Raw genomic sequence first — 18349 nt, 5'->3', positions numbered from 1 at the left:
GCCCACTCACCCAACCTATCCAAGTCACCCTGCATCCTCTTAGCATCCTCCTCACAGCTAACACTGCCGCCCAGCTTCGTGTCATCCGCAAACTTGGAGATGCTGCATTTAATTCCCTCATCCAAGTCATTAATATATATTGTAAACAACTGGGGTCCCTGCACTGAGCCTTGCGGTAGCCCACTAGTCACTGCCTGCCATTCTGAAAAGGTCCCGTTTATTCCCACTCTTTGCTTCCTGTCTTCCCCTCATGAACCAGGCACCCAGTGAGGGGACAGAGAGCATCACCTGCTGAGCTGGAGGTCAAACCACCGGGGTTTCACAATCATTGGATAGTGGTTTATCAGTGTTACTGTATAGTCTCAAATGTAGTAAACATAGTAACCAGTCAGGTCCCAGAAACTGCCCTGGGATAAACAACAAATACCAGTACATAGGAGAGCACATCCAGAACTTTGAAATATGCTAGAGGCCAGTATGGCTAGCGTGACACTTCACAACACCCATGAGCAGAAACTCCAGGCATACTTTGTCTGGGGCTACTTTGCTGCCTCATGGCCTGGACAGCTTGCAATCACTGAGGGACAATGAATTCAAAATTGTATCAAGACATTTTACAGGAGAATGCCAGGGTAGCAGTCCATCACCTGAAGCTTAACAGAACTTGGAATGATGCAATAAGGCAATGATCCAAAACACAAGAGTAAATCAACAGCAGAATAGTTTAAAAAGAAGAAAATTTGTGTTTGGAATAGCCAAGTTAAAGTCCAGACCTTAACCCAACTGAGATGCTGTGGCCTGACCTGAAGAGGGATGTTCATGCGGGGTATCCCAGAAATACTGATGAACTGAAACAGATCGGTATGCAGGAATGGTCAAAAATTCCTCTTTGCTGTTGTGTAAGACCGATCAGCAGCTACAGGAAATGTTTGGTACAGGTTATTCCTGCCAAGGGAGGTTCTATCAGTTATTAAATACAAAGGTTCACATACCTTTTCCAGTCCGGACAGTGAATGATTAAACAATGTGTTCAATAAAGGCATGAAAATACAATTGTGTGTTATTAGTTTAGGCAGATCGTGTTTGGCTATTATGGTGACTTAGAAGATCAAAGTTTCAAAGGCTCATTTAATATGAAAGTATACAACTCTGAAAATCATCTTCTTCTGATAGCCACGAAACCAAGAAACAATGGCAATATGACCACAGACACCACCGCGCCCCCCCAAATCCCTTCTCCCCACACAAAAAGAACAAAAACAGAACAGGGACATCTACCCCAAAAAAATCCCCCACCCCACATAAAAAAACAAAGATTGGGTGAAAAACACAGAAAATTAAAAAATATAAGGCAGGAAAAGAAGCTTATAGTTCAAGTCCATATCCAAAAACACAGAAAACCTGGTAACATTCTCCAGGCACAGCTGCAGCAGAGCGATCTCACCAGCGATAAAAAGTTAGTCTCCCCTCTCCAGCAGAAGAGCAACACCCCCCCCCCCACCAGTGATAAAAGGGCAGGCAGCCTGTGTTCACCTTCTGCATTTGCCTCAATGTTTCAATCTCCCTCGTCTCTTTAATTGGTGAACTGGAGTCGATCATCAGCTTGCAACCTTCTCGCCCCGAGGTTCTCGTACGCTGCCTCTGTCTCCCGGACTCTTCTCGGAGAGTGCAGGGTGCTGAAACACCCAAATGATCTCCAGACTGCAAATCACAGGCTCCACCCTCCATACCGTTAGGAGTTTGAAGAGATTTGTGAGGTCAACAAATGCACTCAAAAACTTCTATAGATGTACCATGGAGAGCATTCTGACAGGCTGCATCACTGTCTGGTATGGGTATGGGGATGGGGGAGGGGGCTACTGCACATGACCAAAAGAGGCTGCAGAGGGTTGTAAATTTAGTCAGCTCCATCTTGGGAACTAGCCTATAAAGTACCCAGGACATCTTCAAGGAGCGGTGTCTCAGAAAGTCAGCATCCATTATTAAGGCCCTCCAGCACCCAGGACATGCCCTTTTCTCACTGTTACCATCAGGTAGGAGGTACGGAAGCCTGAAGGCACACACTCAGCGATTCAGGAACAGCTTCTTCCCCTCTGCCATCCGATTCCTAAATGGACATTGAACCCTTGAACACTACCTCACTTTTTAAAAAATACATTATTTCTGATTTCCTGCATGATTTTTAATCTATTCAATATAAATATACAGTAATTGACTTACTTACTATTATTATTTTTTTCTTCTATATAACGTATTGCATTGAACTGCTGCTGCTAAGTTAACAAATTTCATGACACATACCGGTGATAATGAAGATGATTCTGATTAAGTCAAAGTCACATTGAAGGTGAAAAACAAATGCAAAAAAAGATAAAAGTGAAATAGATGGCTTTCTGATCTACCCAAAAGGAGTTGGCCGAAGGGGCATGTGCACAGGCACCATCTGGACCAGAAGATCAGATCAAGCCACATTGTATGAGCAATTAGTGCAGTAATTGCAAAGGATCACGAACATTTTCTTGCAACTGCAAAGGACACATTTTCACTGTATGTTTCAATGTACACGTGACAGAGCTAATGTTTGAGGAAAGATGAACATTTTGTGTGAAAGATGAATCTAAATACAGAACATTACCTCATTGTCACCAGTAGCATCACAAACACAGATACAGACTTTTTTGGGCAAAGCATCGGTTAGAAGTCTCACTCACTAGGAGCCACTCACCCGGCAAAGTGAGAATCATTTGTGTGTGCTTTTATAGAGTATCATTCTTTAAATTAAGAAATTCTTTCCCCTCTCCCAGCTAAAGGCAGCTTCTTTCTTTAACTGCCTCTGATCAAGAGGAGGATTCAGTCTGGCAGCGTCATCCAGATACTAAATTTCACTTTGCTAAACCTTCTCCCTGCATTAAATCACACTGGCAATTTCTGTAGAAAAGTACAACCTCTTGCTGTGGTTGGGCCATTCGAGAGACAATAAATCATTCATCAGTCCTAAGCCTATTGTGATGTTTTCCTCGGGGACACAGAATACGTGGTCCCCTCAGGGACACAGTAACAAAGATGAACTATTTTGAGACTTCATACAGAGGAATCAGTATAAGACTCATGTTAGGCGAAGGGAGCAGTGTGGAGAAACAGCGTGCTGATCACATCATAGAACACTACAGCACAGCACAATGTGGCAATCTATACAAGTTACCCCTTCCCTCCAACACAAACCCATACAAGTCCTCTGTTGATCGATGTTGTGTCCTAGCTGTTTTCCTTCTCCTAGATGAGCTGCCAACCTCGGCTGATGAGCCCCATCTGCCCAAAGCACAAACCCATAACCCTTCACTTTTCTCACACCCACGTACCTCCTACATGTACTGTAATGTCTCTATTGTATCTGCCTCTACCACTACCCCTGGGGGAGTGTTGGAGGGTTGTAAACTCAGTCAGCTCCATCATGGACATTGACCTCACATCAGAAGACATCTCCTGAAGGAGATGTCTCAAAAAGGTGGTCTCTGTCATTACCAATCCCATTGCCCAGGACATGCCCTCTTCATGGGGAGCCCAAAGGCACTCAGCGTTTTAGGAACAGTTTCGTCCCTCTACACGGGAGTACCAACCCACAAGCTATCTGAGCTTGGAGCCATATCTAAACATCCAACAAACACTCCACGCTTGCAGAAACAACACAGATGCACAATCTCAACCTATAGATTCACTTTCAAGAACTCTACACTGTGATACAGCGTGGAAGTCCACTTACCACTGGAGAGGGTGCTGCAGCGGTTTTATAAAGACCAGGCTGCCAGAGGTGGTGTGGAAGCAGATACAATGGTGGTGCTTAAGGGGCAGTTATACAGGCATTGTAGAGATGGAGGTGTATAGGCAGAAGGAATTTGATTTGATCTGGCACTGTGTTCAGTATAGATATTGTGGGCCAAGGGGCCTGTTCCTGTGCTGTACTGTTCTGTATGACAATTAGCTCATAGGAATGTTCTGATAAATCTGAATAAACAGTCAGCTCAAAACATCGACTGTTCACTCCTCTCCATAGATGCTGCCTGACCTGCTGAGTTCCTCCAGCATGGTGTGTGTGTTGTTCTGGATTTCCAGCGTGTGCAGACTTTCTCATGTTTGGGATAAAGTGAGATCAACTGATTTGAGTTGGATGGACCGGAACAGGTGAAAGTGATGAGTCACTGCATTATTTATATACTTATTATTAGTCAATTTTTTTTGTATTTGAACAGTTTGTTTTTTGCATGTCAGTTGTCCGTCCGTCCATTTGTGCACAGTGTTACCACTGATTCAATTTCCTTCTGTACTTACTGTGAGTGCCACATGTTTCAGGAACAGCTTCTTCCCCACTGCCCATCAGATTTCTGAACGGACAGTGAATCCATGTACACAAGCTCACTATTTGCTCTCTTTTCACTACTTAATTAATTTTCACAATGGAATTGACAGATTTTATTATGTATTGCAACGTACTGGTGCCGCTGCACAAAACATACCAGTGAAATTAAACTGACTGACTCTGAAAATGAACCTCAGGTTGGTATATAGTGACATATACATTCGCCTGCAAAACAGTTTAAACTTTCTCTCTACTGCCTCCTCTTTCCTTTTCCAGGTGGCTGGGGTCCTGTCGGAGTTCATGATTTACAGCTGCACTCAAACTGCGGTTCTTCACAGCTGCGGGTTCCCACTCTCAGAGCACGCCATGCAGCCGTTTTTGATTTCTCCAGGGGCAGCCTGGAAGACATTTGCCCTTGGGTTGCGGCCCTGTGCACCCAATCCTCACTGGAGAAGCCACCTAAAGCATCGTGAGAGATTGGAACATCAAGACAGTGGCTATCAGAGGCCTCTGCACTTGAGCGATCACTCTCTCTCTCTCTCGATGGGGAGGGAGCTTTCTGCCGATTCTCGAGTTGGGGAACTCGAAATAAGAAGTGACACTGCAGACTATAACACTGAAACTGAGCTGTCGATCTCTCCTCTCATTGTGGCAAGAGTGACACCTCTCTCTCCCCCAAGCGAGACAGGCTGTGGCATGTCGAACTGTGGGTGAAAAGTGTTTTTTGATGGATCTTTTCGGGGCTTTGCTGTTGCTTGCGTGGTGGGTGATGAACAGGCTCATGCTTTTTGCTGGAATAATTGGGATGAGCAGGAGGGGAAAGGTGAATGCCTTGCTGCTACTTCTGCGTAGGAGGGGGAGGGGGGCTTTGGGGTTCTAACGTTTTACTGTCATTCGTTCTTTGGGCTTTTCTTCTCTTTTGTGGATGTCTGCAGAGAGTAAGAATTTGAAGATGAATATTGTATACATTCTCTGATATTAAAAGGAACCAAACTTGCTATGACCCTCTGCCTCCTACAGATGCTGCTTGACCCACTGAATTCCTACAGCAGCTTATTTTTCAATCCAGAATATTCGAGCCTCTGTTTTGAGACTCCACTGTGATGCTGCTTCAAGGTATACCCAACCTTCACTCATTCCACACTTGAGTGCAGTCTGCTCAGAGACTGGAAGTGAAGTACTGCTGTAACTATTAAGTTAAATTCAGTATCAAGTTTAGTTATCATTCAACCAAATGTAACAGCATTCCTCTGGGGGCCAGGGTGCAAAACACATTACCAACAGCACACAGCACAAATGGTAACAGTTTCAGAAAAACATAGTCAGCAAGAAAAAGCCCAAGATCCTGAGTGTCCAGCTTGTTCATCCATCGAGTGAACACTGGAGGACAACACCAAGCGAATCAGTAGGAGCCCCAATGATACGAATGGCAAAGGTATAACAAGTACTTACTGACTGATCCCTTCGAATGAGGCTTCTCGTGTGGTGTGCCCACTGTCAGTGTTGAGGCCACGCTGAAATTATAACAACATCCCATCAGCCCTCAATGCTGCGCAGGTGATTGCAGACACAGGAGGAAAGTGGTCATGAAGGTAGCATGTGGGGTCTCAGGGTTGGAGTGGGATGCATCTACGGTCAGGAGGGGGGCTCGCGAGCGTCGGACGGGGCCGCGAGGGGGGCTCGGGCAGCAGGAAAAGTACGCAACCCTTGGTTGCCCAGGTTACCACTCCATGGTTACGCACCAAGGTGAGCAGTACATCTGGCTGCAGCTTCTTCAGCACCTCTGCCACCTGTGAACAGAACACAGAACATAAAACATTACAGCTTAGTACAGGCCCTTTGGCCCACAAGGCTGTGCTGACCTTTTAACCTACTCCAAGATCAATCTAACCCTTCCCTCCCACATCACCCTCCATTTTTCCTTCATCCATGTGACTGCCTAAAGAGTTTCTTAAATGTCCCTCTACCACCACCCCTGGCAAGGTGTTCCACATAATCACTACTCTCAGTGCAAAAAAAAATAAACTACCTCTGACATTCTCCCTACACTTCCCTCCAATCGCCTCCTTGCATTAGCCATTCCACCCTGGGAAAGGTCTCTAGCACGGTAGCACCTCTTCTTTAGGAGCTTGCGAAGATTCGGCACAACATCAAAAAACTTGACAGACTTCCATTGATGTGCAGTGAAGAGTATATTGACTGGCTGCATCACAGCCTGGTAATGGAAACACTGACACCTTTGAATAGAAAATCGTACAAAATGTAGTAGATATGGCCCAGGATATCACAGGTAAAACCCTCCCAACCATTGAGCACATCTACACGAAGTGTTGTTGCAGGAAAGCAGCATCCATCATCAGGGACCCCCACCACCCAGGCTATGCACTTTTCTCACTGCTGTCATCAGGAAGAAGGTACAGGAGCCTCAGGACCAGCACCACCCAGGTTCAGGAACAGTTATTACCCCTCAACCATCAGGCTCTTGAACAAAAGGGGACAACTTCACTTGCCCCATCGGTTCCCACACTCTCTGGACTCATTTTCAAGGACTCTTCATCTCATGTTCTCAATACTTCTTGCCTATTTATTTGCTATTATTATTTCTTTGTTTTATTTGCATAGCCTTTTGTACAGTGGTTGAACGCTCAAGTTGGTGCAGATTTTCATTGATTCTGATTTACTGTGAATGCCGGGAAGAAAATGAATCTCAGGGTTGACTATACTGACATATATGTGCTTTGAACTTTGAGGGATCAATGGATGTGGATTTCAAGTTCAATTTTAATTGTCATTCAACCTGACCTCTGGGGCCAAGGTGTAAAACACAGTGCCAACAGTCACACACAGCACACAGAGCAAATACAAGGTGGTTAGCAGAAAATAGTTATCAAAAAAAAAATCTAGCCCAAGTCCCTGAGTGTCATGGCCTGTAGACTGATGGTTCATGGATGCTGCCCTGGAGTCACGCTTCTGCAACAACTCATCACACACTCCTGCAGCTGCAGTCGAACGCAGTCCAGCTCGTCTCCCACTAAGTGAACAGCAATCGGAAGGGCCAACTTCATACCCAACAGCATACAGCAACCTCTAGTATCCCCTCAATAGGCAACCCCACTACCCCCGCTCCTTCACACTGCTAGGAATCTTGCCTGTAACTCACATAGCCCTGAGAGCATGGATCTTCAACCCAAAACCTGCGTAGGATCCAAGGCAAAATGCTGCATCCAGTTCAACTACCGTGCCTCGTCTTCCTTTCCTCAGCCTCCTCACTTACAACATCTTTGGAAAGGAAACTTCAAGGCTGATTAGTTTCCTTGACTGACAGTGGGAATTCTAAGTGGCCAGAACACAAAAGCTTGTCCGTGACACATCAGGAATCTCATAATTCTGTCATCCAGGACTGGGTGCTTTAATTATACTTGGGAAACATATCGTCCCACTGCATTGTGGTAATGTAATTGGAGAACCAGAGTCAAATAGTTACTGTGGCAAGTTAACAGGGTAGGACCATTCAAGCAGGATTTCAATTTCCGCTCCCTTGCAGCAGTCAGTAATTGCTGTTGTCACTGAACTAGCAGCCTGTTATCCAGCCTATTAGGAAGGTCCAGTCAGCTTCGCTCCAAATTCCTTGCTCACATTTTACTGTTCCAGCAACTGGCCCACCGATCAACATCAACAATCGGGGGTGTCACGGCAGCATGTGGTTAGTGTATTGCTCTTACCACACCAGCGATCGGGATTCAATTGTCTGTAAGGACAATCGGGGTCCATAAGATAGAGGAGCAGAATTAGGCTATTCAGCCCATTGAGACTGCTCTACTATTCCATCATGGCTGATCCCAGATCCCACTCAACCTCATACATCTGCCTTCTCGCCATATCTTTTTATGCCCTGACCGATCAGGAAACTATTAACTTCTGCCTTAAATATACCCACAAACTTCGCAATGTATTGCTTCCTCAGCACTACCTATCCCTCCACCTATCTTCGTATCCTCCGCAAACTTTATCACAAACAATGTGAAGAGTAGCAGTCCCAATACTGACCCCTGAGGAACACCACTAGTCACCAGCAACCAAACAGAAAAGGCCCCCTTTATTCCCATTCACTGCCTTCTTGCCTGTCAGCCATTCCTCTATCCATGCCAGTATTTTTCCTGTAATGCCATAGGACTTCATCTTGTTCAGCAGCCTCATGTGGCACCTTATCAAATACCTTCTGGAAATCCAAGTAAATGACATCCACTGCCTCTCCTTTGTCCACCCTGCTTGTTATATCCTCAAAGAACTCTAACAGATTTGTCAGGCAAGATTTCCCTTTACAGAAACCATGCTGACTTTGACTTACTTTATCATTAATCTCCAAGTGCCCCGAATCCTTATCCTTAATAACAGACTCCAACATTTTCCCAACCACTGAGGTTAGGCTAACTGGCCTATAATTTCCTTTCTTTTGCCTTCCTCCCTTAAAGAGTGGAATGACATTTACAGTCTTCCCATCCTCCGGGACCATGCCAGAATCAAGTAATTCTTGAAAGATCATGACCAATGTATCCTTCATCTCTTCAGCGACCTCTCTCAGGACTCTGGGATGTAGTCCATGTGGTCCAGGTGACTTATCCACCTTTGCCCAACACTTTCTCTTTTGTAATAGCAATGGCACTCACTCCTGCTCCCTGACGCTCACGGACCTCTGGCACACTGCTAGTGTCTTCCACAGTGAAGACAGATGTAAGGTACCTATTAAGTTCATCTGCCATTTCTTTGTCCCCCATTACTACCTCACCAGCATCACCTTACAGTTGTCCAACATCAACTCTCACTTTCCTTTACCTCTTTATATAACTAATAAAACATTTGGTATCCTGTTTTATATTATTGGCGAGTTTGCCCTCACATTTCATTTTTTCCCTTCTTGTAGTTCTTTTAATTGCCCTTTGTTGGATTTTAAAATCTTCCCAATCATCCAACTCCCACTCACTTTTGCTACCTTATATGCCCTTTCCTTGGCTGTTATGCAGTTCTTAACTTTCTTTGTCAGCCACAGTTGCCTACCCCTGCCATTTGAGAACAACTTCTTCTGTGGGACATATCTATCCTGCACCTTGTGAACTATTCCTAGAAACTTCAGCCACCAGTATCCTCCTCCAATCCACCTGGCCAAGCTCCTCTCTCATGCCTCTGTAATTTCCTTTATTCCACTGCAATACTGATATACCTGATTTGTGCTTCTCCCTCTCCAACTGCGGTATTAATTCAATCATATTATGATCACTGCCTCCTAAGGGTTCCTTTACATTAAGCTCCCTACTAAGATCAGGGCTATTACACAACACTCACTCTAAGATAGCCTTTCTCTGAGTAGGCTCAAGCACAAGCTGCTCTAAAAAGCCACCTCGCAGGCATTCAACAAATTTCCTCTTGTGATCCAACACCAACCTGATTTTCCCAATCTCTTTGCATATTGAAGTCCCCCATTACAATTGTGTCATTACCCTTTTTACATGCCTTTTCCAGCTCCCTTTGCAATCTCAACCCCACATCTTCGTTACTATTTGGAGGCCTATATATGATTCTCATATTGGTTTTTTTACCCCTGCAGTTTCTTAACTCCATCCACAAAGATTCAACATTCTCTGACCCAATACCACCTCTTTCTAAAGATGTAATTCCATATCTTACCAACAAAGCCACTCCACCGCCTATGCCTTCCTGCCTGTCCTTTTTGATACAAAGGATACAGGTGTCCCCCGCTTTTCAAATGTTCGCTTTACGAAACTTCACTGTTACGGAAGACCTACATTAGTACCCTGTTTTTGCTTTCAGAAGGTGTTTTCACTGTTACGAAAAAAAAACAGTGCACAATAAAATCAGCGCGCGATAAAAGGCAGCGCGCGCCCCAAGCAGCTGCTCTCCCCTGGATTCGGAACGGCATTCTCGCCAGCATTGCTTAAACACATGCCTGTGAGCAGCCATTTGGAAGATGAGTTCTAAGGTATCGGAAAAGCCTGAAAGAGCTCATAAGAGTGCTGCACTTAGCGTTAGACTAGACATAATTAAGTGTTTTGATTGTGGTGAACCAAGTAAGAACAACGTGAGTTTGGCTTGTGGAATCTGACAAAGATGATGTTGAAGAGGTTTTGGCATCCCATGACCAAGAACTGACAGATGAAGAGCTGATGCAATTGGAAGAGAAAAGGATAACAATCGAAACCGAGTGAGCAATGATAAAGTACGACTTTAATTTTGATAGGGTACGTCGGTTTAGGGGATATTTGCAGGATGGTTTGAGACCTTACAAAGAACTGTGTGATAGAAAAATGCGCGAGGCTCAGCAGTCAGGCAAGCCTTTCACATCAGGCACAGCAGACAACGAACCTCGACCTTCGACATTGAGGCAGGCGTTCATAGGAGAAGATGAGCCACCTGCTCTAATGGAAACAGACGATGACGAGATGACACCACAGTGTCCCACCACCCCAACCCCCAGGCCACGGACAGATACCGATTCGCGGAGAATGCAGCAGTAGCTGGGAGACACACAGCACATCTTTAACAAAAAAGCCGAAATAAACATGCTATTTAATTAGGTGCCGCCGACAGTAATTGTCGGCCCAGATCAGAGACGACGCAGTCGGAAATCGGCACTGACACGTTGGAGGCAGGAAGCAAGTTCCCGCTGATGGGTGAGTCCAGAACCAGAGGCCACAGTTTAAGAATAAGGGGTAGGCCATTTAGAACGGAGTTGAGGATAAACTTTTTCACCCAGAGAATGGTGGATATATGGAATGCTCTGCCTCAGAAGGCCGTGGAGGCCAAGTCTCTGGATGCTTTCAAGAAAGAGATGACTAGAGCTCTTAAAGATAGCAGAATCAAAGGTTATGGGGATAAGGCAGGAACTGGATACTGATTGTGGATGATCAGCCATGATCACAGTGAATGGCGGTGCTGGCTCGAAGGGCCTATTGTCTGTTGTCTATTGTCAAATCCCTTCCACCTACACAGGCTCCATTCCTTACATACTCATGTGCCTATCTAGTGGTCTCAAATACCAAAATTGTATGTGCATCCATCACCAGCCTGCTCCAGTGGTAACGAGACCTCCACACTGTCCCACAGGCAGCGGTGACGAGACCTCCACACTGTCGCACAGGCAGCGGTGACGAGACCTCCACACTGTCGCACAGGCAGCGGTGACGAGACCTCCACCCTGTCGCACAGGCAGCGGTGACGAGACCTCCACACTGTCCCACAGGCAGCGGTGACGAGACCTCCACCCTGTCGCACAGGCAGCGGTGACGAGACCTCCACACTGTCCCACAGGCAGCGGTGACGAGACCTCCACACTGTCGCACAGGCAGCGGTGACGAGACCTCCACACTGTCCCACAGGCAGCGGTGACGAGACCTCCACACTGTCGCACAGGCAGCGGTGACGAGACCTCCACACTGTCCCACAGGCAGCGGTGACGTGACCTCCACACTGTCGCACAGGCAGCGGTGACGAGACCTCCACACTGTCCCACAGGCAGCGGTGACGAGACCTCCACACTGTCCCACAGGCAGCGGTGACGAGACCTCCACCCTGTCCCACAGGCAGCGGTGACGAGACCTCCACACTGTCCCACAGGCAGCGGTGACGAGACCTCCACACTGTCCCACAGGCAGCGGTGACGAGACCTCCACACTGTCCCACAGGCAGCGGTGACGAGACCTCCACACTGTCCCACAGGCAGCGGTGACGAGACCTCCACCCTGTCCCACAGGCAGCAGCCTATTGAACAGCATTTGCTGGAGGCAAAGAACTGGTTGGCATTTCACGTGGGGATCCTTAGTACAGATAACTCTGGCAGAGGCTTCCTGGTCTCAGATAACGGAAAATATTCTCAATCCCTCAGTCCCATGTCTCTCTTTGCCTTTAAGTTTTGAGGAAACCAATGCCTCTGTGCACTGACTGGTTACATCACAGCCTTTTATGGAAACACCAATCCCCTTGAATGGCAAATCCAATAAAAACGAGTAGATGTGGCCCAGTCCATCACGTGTAAAGCCCTCCCCATCATTGAATACATCTACATGAAGCACTGTTGCAGGAAAGCAGCATCCATCATCAAAGACCCCTATCATCCAGGCCATGCTCCCTTCTCGCTACTGCCATCAGGAAGAAGATACAGGAGCCTCAGGACCCACAACACCAGGTTCAGGAACAATTATTATCCCTCAACTACCAGGCTCTCGAATCAGAGGGCAACTTCACTCACACCAAGTATCGCCATGCTTCTGTCACCAAAATAACATGCCTACACCTTAGTAACCCCAACCGATACACCTTTGGAATGTGGGAGGAAACCCATGCGATCGAGAACAAAAAAAAACTCCTTGCATACTGTGGCAGGGATTGAGCCCTGACTGCCAGCATTGTATACACTATAGCATTGCCCATGATGATATATCTAGTAGATTGGAGCAACCGGGAGTCTATCACTAGTTACTGTGGAATGAGATAGGCTGCACTGGTTAAAAAAGCAAGTCAGAAACAGCTCCCATATGCTGGGGAGAGGGTGTGAAGCAAAGGGGTGGCAACTACATAGTGGGCCTGAACACAAACAGGAGACTGAAGGCACACACTCAATGTTTTAGGAACAGCTTCTTTCCCTCTGCCATCAGATTTCTGAACAGTCCAGAATCAGAATCAGGTTTATTATCACCAGCATGTGACCTGAAATTTGCCATGAACACTAACTCACTATATTGCTCTTTTCACTACTTTTTTTTTTTTAGCTATTTCTCATTGAAGCTTACAGTAATTTAATGTATTGCAATGTACTGCTGCCACAAAACAAATTTCACCACAAATGTCAGTCATATTAAACCTGATTCTGATTCGGGATACATCCCTCAATCCCAATGCCCAACTCTGAAGGGATTCGGTCGACAGATATTTGCAGAGGAAGGGACACAGATGCTATTGACTGGCATTCAGCACTCATCCTGGGTGTTGTGGTCTGCCCTTAAACTCGGCCTCTCCAGGGACAATCCTAGGATGAATCTGTTTGAAATGCAGAATCACAGATACTTACTTCACAGCAGCCTGTTCACCAGCTGTCAGCGATGTCGAGTCGTGAAAGGTTTAATCTTATTCTGGAACACGTCAAGTGGGACTTGCAAGGTCTTGGGTTAGGATGTGAAATCTCAAATAACCATCTTAAATTCCAGCAGCTTCAGAAGCACATTAAAGGTATCTGGAAACGAACATAAACCTTCTCCGCAAACACAGAAAGCGCAAGTCATGGGTCCCCTCTGTTGGTCAGTGTCGACCATGTATGTTGTGTCCCAGTTGTTTACGCAAGCCAAGGCAGTATAATACGGAGAGCAAGCTGTTGCCCGTACAGCAGGCTTCCCTCTCCACGCAGCTGATGAATCCAGAGGAACGGTAGAGACCGATACAGTTCAGCACCAGTGGCATCGCAGGAGTTGCCGGTCAGCGTTGAACTCAACGTCGGACTGACTACCTCAGAGACTCCAGGTCCTGATTGTTCCCTCGGGGTTTACTCCCAAGGCCTTCCCCATGAGTGGGTAAAGCCATGAGGGAGCAAGGGGTTTAAGATCCAAGTTTTCTTTCTCCCAGACGAACCCCATCTGCCCAAGGCGATTGGTTTTAAGGTGCCAGTAACCCGTCTTTCCTCCTTCTGTCAGAAGAAACGGTTCCGCCAGGATTAGTAGCTAAATCACACTTGAAGGGCAGGTGCTGGACTTGGTTGTCAGAGGCTATTTGAGATGCGTGCCACTGGTGACATTTAATAGATAGTGGGAGCTTATTCCCACTACACCAGCGATGCTCCCTGCCCCCACCAGCCATGACAGCCTTAAGGAACCAATTCAGTGAGGAGAGAATGCAGGTAGAAATACCGCCATCAAATGAGGCTTTGTAGAGTCTAGGGAAGTACCAGTACAGAAACAAGCCTTTCGGCCCATCTAGTCCATGCCAAAACTATTTAAACTGCCACTCCCATCAACCTCCATATCCTTACTATCTGTGTATCTATTCAAACTTCACTTAAACCTTGAAATCAAGCTCACACGGACCCCTTGTGCTGGCAGTTTGTCCCACATTCTCACAACCTTCTGAGTGAGTCAGAATTGGAATCAGGTTTATTAGCACCAGCATGTGATGTGAGATTTGTTAACTTAGCAGCAGCAGTTCAATGCAATACATAATCTAGCAGAGAAAAATAATAATTATTATAAATTAATTACAATATACATATATTGAAGAGATTAAAAATCGGGCAAAAACCAGAAAAAATATATATTAAAAAAAGTGAGGTAGTGTCCAAGGGGTCAATGTCCATTTAGGAATTGGTTGGCAGAGGGGAAGAAGTTGTTCCTGAATTGCTGAGTGTGTGCCTTCAGGCTTCTGTACCTCCTACCTGATGGTAACAGTGAGAAAAGGGCATGCCCTGGCTGCTGGAGGTCCTTAATAATGCACGCTGCCTTTCTGAGACACCACTCCTTGAAGATGTCCTGGGTACTTTATAGGCTAGTACCCAAGATGGAGTTGACTAAATTTACAATCCTCTACAGCTTCTTTCAGTCCTGAGTTATAGTCGATGAACAGCATCCTGACATACAGTAGGTATTTGTATTGTTCAGGTGGTCTAAGGCCGTGTGAAGATCCATTGAGATCTCATCTGCCGTCGACCTATTGTGACAATAGGCAAGTTGCAATGGGTCCAGGTGCTTGCTGAGGCAGTAGTTCAGTCTCGTCATGACCAACCTCTCAAAGCATTTCATCACCATTAATGTGAGTGTTACTGGGTGATAGTCATTAAGGCAGCTCACATTATTCTTTTTTCTTCTTAAGCACTGGTAAGTGGGAACTTCCACCCGTAGCAGTGAGAGGTTGAAAATGTCCTTAATAATGGATGCCACCTTTGGGGAGCCGGTGTCATCTGGAAATAGTTCGTATGTTCAACTCGTGAGCACATGGGTTTCCTCCCACAGTCCAAAGACTTAACGATTAGTAGATTAATTGTTCATTGTAAATTGTCTTCTGATTAGGCTAGGGTTAAGTTGGTGGGCTTCTGGGCAAAGCGGTCAGTGTGCCAGAAGAGCCTGTTCTTCGCTGTATCTCGAAATAAATAAATCTCTGCTTCAGGTCAGATCTCCCGCAAACAGTCCTTCACCCACTGCACCGATTGTCAGCAATTCGAGCAGGGTTCAGGAGGGGCAGAAGGTGGAACAGCAGTAAGTCTTTGGTGCTCACATTCATCTGTATGTTTGAGGGAATAAGCTCAACCATGGAATATTCCAGATAATTCTGGCAGCAAATCTCTTGCATTTACCAGATTTCTTTCAACTCAACCTCACACGTTACCATGTCATCCACTTCTCTAGTTAACTGGAGGCCTCCCCACCCCCAGAGACCTCTCAGGATTTAGCCAATTTGCCCGAGTCTCCTTGTTTTCATAGCCCACCTTCTAAACCATTCAGAAAAACCAGGCTGTTGTTCAAGACATGCTTTAACTCAGACACGGTCAGCTCTGATTGGGTAGAGGGACAGAGTCCACATCACCTTTGCCAGGAAGCAGATGGCCAAACATTAGGAAGCACTAACACACAACAGATTCTGCAGATGCCAGAAATCTAGAGAAACACACACACAACATGCTGGAGAAACTCAGATCAGGAAGCATCTATGGAAATGAATAAACAGACAGCGTTTTGGGCTGAAACCCTTCATCAAGGTCAAGTTTGTCATCTGACTATATGTATAGACAATCAAACAAAGCAACGTTCCTCTGGACCATGGTGCACCCACATAACATACTCCACATAGCACGTAAAACAATATTATCACAAGTTAATAAAATACAATTCAAAATGTATACAGTGCACAGCATAGGTAAACAGTAAACATCCTGGAGGTGGCAGGGTATTCAGTAGTCTCACAGCCCGAGGGAGGAAGTAGTTACCCAGTCTGACGGTCCTAGTCCTGAAGCTCCTGTACCTCTTTCCTGATGGTAGTGGGTCAAAAAGATTGTGGAATGGGTGGTAGGAATCCTGACCAATGCTTTGGGCCTTTCATCTACAACACTCCCAGTAAAAGTCACAAATGGGTGGAGGTGCGGGGAGTCTCCAATAATCTTCTCGGTGCTGTTTACTGTCCTCTGTAGGGTTTTGCAGTCCGATGCCCTGCAGCTCAGTACCACACAGTGATGCAGCCAGACAGGATGGTCTCGATGGCGCTCCTTTAGAAAGGAGTCAGAATATAGGCGAGGAGCCCAATCGCCTCAGAAAGAGTAGATGCTGCTGTGCCTTGACTAGTGAGGTGGTGTTGTGGGACCAGGTTAGATTGTCTGTTATGCACACACCAAGAAACTGTGCTCTTCACTCTTTCCACAGCAGAGTCATCAATATGCAACACTCCATCCATGCAAATTTCTACCAACAACTCCCCCATCCACCCCTCCAATCAGACACCATTGCAAGCTACCATCCCCGCAGTGGCTGATCCCCTCCAGCCCTGTGACTCTCCCTCAGACTCCGCACTGCTCAACCCCTTGCGATCGAAGAGTCAGACTTACATCACAGGTAAAGTGAACTTCATCCACAGCGTATTTACGTTTGAAGTGCTCACGGGGGTGAATCCTACAGAGAGAGAGTGAGAGAGAAAACTGAACATTACAACACAGCACAGGCCCCTTGTAGAACAACAGAGCAGACACACTCCTGGTTCAATCTCCAATATAACAGAACATAGACAATATCAGACCTCCAGTCAACAATGTTGTGCCAACTTTTTAAACCTACTCCAAGGTCAATCTAATCTCTCCTTCCCACGTAATCCCCCATTATTGTATCACCCATGTGCCTTTCTAAAAGTCTCTTAAATATCTCTAATGTATCTGCCTCTACCTCTGGCAGGTCCACACACTCATCACTCCGTTTAAAAAAAGAGCTTACCCCTATCATCCCCCCTATACTCCCCCCAATCATCTTCAAACTATCCTTCTCATACTCTGAAAAAGTTTCTGGCTGTCCACCCTATCTACACCTCTGTCAAGGGGAAGTCAGGAAGGCAATATTGCAGATATTCTGAAGGAGCACGTCTCCCTTCACCTGGAGCAGGTGAGCTGTCCACCTCCACATTTCGATATCTCCTGTGGCTCCATGGCTGCCAGGGAGACTCCTGACTCACTCATTTCAAATGATGCCAAGATCCTGCCTTTGCCCAGAATCCCTTTTCTCCCCTCTGGCAGAGGCTCCCTCCCCTTCCTGTTTAATGTAGAATACTGCAAGTTTGGTTCACTGGACCGACGGCGTGGGGAGCTTCACAACAGATGTAGCATGACTAGGCCATCATGCCGCCGTCGCCAGCAGTAGCTGTCCAGGAGAGGAAACGCCAGAGGTTATGTGGCGTTGCTTCCTTGCTGGCGCCTCGACCTTCAACATCGAGGCGGCCAGTCATAGGAGAAGATGAGCTGCCTGCTCTAATGGAAATAGGCGACGAGATGACACCCCAGTGTCCCACCACCCCAACCCCCAGGCCACGGACAGATACCGATTCGCGGAGAATGCAAAGGTAGCCGGGAGGCACATAGCACATCTTTAAGAAAGAAGCCGAAATAAACATGCTAATTAATTAGGTGCCGCCAACATGTAATTGTCGGCCCAGATCAGAGACGACGCAATCGGAAATTGGTACTGATCTGGGCTGACAATTACTGGCGGCACCTAATTAATTAGCATACTTTTTTCTTAAAGATGTGCTGAGTACCTCCCGGCTACCGCTGCATCCCTGCATGCTTCGCGGCAATGTATCGGTCGGCAGCCTGGGGGGGGGGGGGGGGCCACTGCACCACCCAACCTGCGATGACTCAGTCTAACACACCATCAGGAGTGTGCTCGGCACTGAACCAATTCCAGTAAGTGATACTACACTGTACATACATTATTTCTACTTTATATAGGCTGTGTATTTTTACGTGTTATT

At 46.4% G+C, this 18349-nt stretch overlaps 1 protein-coding gene across 1 annotated transcript in view; it reads right to left on the bottom strand.

The window, feature by feature from the left end:
- The window catches only part of pepd (peptidase D), a 237456-nt gene that overhangs the window by 186482 nt on the left and 32625 nt on the right, over positions 1-18349 (bottom strand). Inside the window, exons 4-6 of the mRNA XM_072280002.1 lie at positions 16941-17004; positions 6097-6144; positions 5807-5868 (exon numbers count right to left, since the gene is read on the bottom strand). Coding sequence (XP_072136103.1) covers positions 5807-5868; positions 6097-6144; positions 16941-17004 — 174 coding nt within the window. The remainder of the gene's footprint in view (positions 1-5806; positions 5869-6096; positions 6145-16940; positions 17005-18349) is intronic.

The sequence above is a fragment of the Mobula birostris genome, chromosome 15, assembly GCF_030028105.1.
Source record: "Mobula birostris isolate sMobBir1 chromosome 15, sMobBir1.hap1, whole genome shotgun sequence".
In the NCBI taxonomy this organism is placed as follows: domain Eukaryota; kingdom Metazoa; phylum Chordata; class Chondrichthyes; order Myliobatiformes; family Myliobatidae; genus Mobula; species Mobula birostris.
Note: the sequence above shows the minus strand (reverse complement) of the source record. Positions and strands in the feature narration are given on the sequence as shown.